This window comes from Nanorana parkeri, unplaced genomic scaffold (assembly GCF_000935625.1).
Source record: "Nanorana parkeri isolate BGI_ZX_2015 unplaced genomic scaffold, ASM93562v1 scaffold339, whole genome shotgun sequence".
NCBI classification, from domain to species: Eukaryota; Metazoa; Chordata; class Amphibia; order Anura; family Dicroglossidae; genus Nanorana; species Nanorana parkeri.
Window position 1 is genome coordinate 719,057 of NW_017306607.1, and position 2,087 is coordinate 721,143.

The 2,087-nt window shown below is 45.6% G+C and overlaps 1 protein-coding gene across 1 annotated transcript in view; it reads right to left on the reverse strand.

Moving 5' to 3' along the window:
- FERMT2 (fermitin family member 2) overlaps positions 1 to 2,087 on the reverse strand; it is a gene marked incomplete at its 3' end in the record, with an annotated part of 84,974 nt that continues 82,887 nt past the window's right edge. Inside the window, exons 14-15 of the mRNA XM_018558429.1 lie at positions 1,593 to 1,734; positions 1 to 156 (exon numbers count right to left, since the gene is read on the reverse strand). Of these exons, the coding sequence (XP_018413931.1) occupies positions 1 to 156; positions 1,593 to 1,734 (298 nt within the window). The remainder of the gene's footprint in view (positions 157 to 1,592; positions 1,735 to 2,087) is intronic.

Sequence of the window (2,087 nt, forward strand, 5' to 3'; positions counted from 1 at the left end):
GAGTTTAAAGAACATTTCTTCGTCCAGGCTTTCGTTCTGGTCCTTGGCCCGTGTGGACAGGAAGATGTAGCCGCCGATAAATTCGTGAACTACTTTGCAGTCTACTTCCGTGCAGATGAAGGAGAGCCTCATTTCATCGGCAAACTCTACGGTGACCTGGAAGAAGGCAAGAGGGGAGGAGTTACTGGCTGGCTGAAAATGCATGGTTAGGGAGCAGAGGGGCCTCATGTGTCAACGTGTTCCCTTGTGTGTTCCTGTGCCTTTAAGGGGGTTGGGCTGCCTCCTGGTGAACCGGCACCCAAATTTGATCTTTTGCTACATGTGCTCCAAGATGGAGACTCTCATAGGTTAGAGTTAGGACCGCACTACACAGAGGGGCCTTGACGAGGCGGTGTGGCTTTTACATATTCTGCAGAAGACGTGTATCTAAAACCTCAGATTTTAACCTTAGCGGTTAGATAAGTTTTTTTTTTGCATGCTGGCTGGTGAGAGTGCTGGGAAACATTTTGCTGTTGTGCTGTATAAAGCCCTTCCATGTGCACCTTGCTGTAAAGCTGGTTATGAGTTGATGTGTGTTTGCCATTTGTTTTGCTCCACTACACCCACCAACTAGAATCAAAAGGGACGCTGTCACTTTGGGCATTTCGGGTAATGGAGCAGGGCTTCTCCATGTGACAGTGTTGGGATCTCAGCGGCCAATCAGCAGGCCCGAAACAGTCATGTGGGGGTTGCCATGATTGAAAGCATTGTGAGGATACTAAGGGGCCTTAGGTGTCATGGTGTTCCACTACAGCCACCAATAAGAATCAAAGAGATGTTGTCACTTTGGGCATTTAGGGTAACGGAGCAGGGTTTCTCCTCCATGTGACAATGTTGGGATCTGAGCGGCCAATCACTAGGCCAGAACATGGTGGTGCTATGACATCACTATCTCCCCCACCAGTCTGTGATCTTACACCAGAGCGTAAACACGCGGGATGATGCAGTGGCTGGGAAATGTAGCTAGACAAGTACATATACCTTTAGTTATACTTTAACCCCCTGATATTGTGCTCCATGGTCAACTTATCTGCTTTTTTAGCCATTGGATACAAGCACACTTGAAAGCAGCCTCTCAACCAAGGTTTCTCCAGAGGCTGCTAGAGGTTCCTTGAGAAGAGAGCAGTGACAGACTCATCTCCTCCATACACTGGCCACAAACCTAGGTAGCCGCCTCTACACTGGCCGCCGGGTCGCCTCTACACTGGACACCTATGTAAGGAGTCACGTCTACACTGACCACAAATGTAAATGGTCACTACAATTTTCTCTGTTTCCTTTATATGTTTCCTTTATTTGTTTCCTTTCATGCTTATTAAGTAAACTGAATTCTTTCATTTAAATCCACAACCTACTGATAACTCAAATGTACCATGAGCGGTCTGTCTAATTTTGGTGGGGGTCTCCCGAGACCTGAAACCCGTTTTAAGCATTTGAGTGGTAAAAAGGTTGAGAAAGGCTGCTTTCAAGTACATCTAAAGCTCAGTAAACATAACAGTAATAAAGGGCAGAGAATATATTGGTAAGATTTATTATTTCCGGAGGTAACTCACCATTTTTATTTCCCAGTTGACGTTCCATTGTTTCATGTTGCTGAACCTCCAAGTTTTAATGGCATCGCCGGTGTTGGCATCCATTCTGATCATCCGGTTATAGGTAATTCCAATCAGTTCCTCCTTTTTCCCCCCTTGAAACCTGAAAGAAAGAAGGATACATAAATCTATATAAACAATGCAAGAATTTGCACTTTTAAAGATAAAAGCTAAAACAAAATCTTTCATTTATTTTTCTGCAAAATGACAAACTACTGAGCATGTGCGGCCCCATTCATGCCTGTGGCTGGCCTGTACTGAATGGAGGGCTCCAGCTACCCAAAAGAGTATGGCTCTAGCTCTAGGAATTAATGGTCGGAGAAGCGTGAATGAGCAGTAGAGTTTAGTCCACAGCGGACCTTTTTCTGCAAAGGGTGTGCAGTGCTAGGCAGTAAAGAACTCAAAGCTAAAGGCAATTTTTTGGTAGGTGGCTGCCACTCAGAGCTGTGGGGGGGG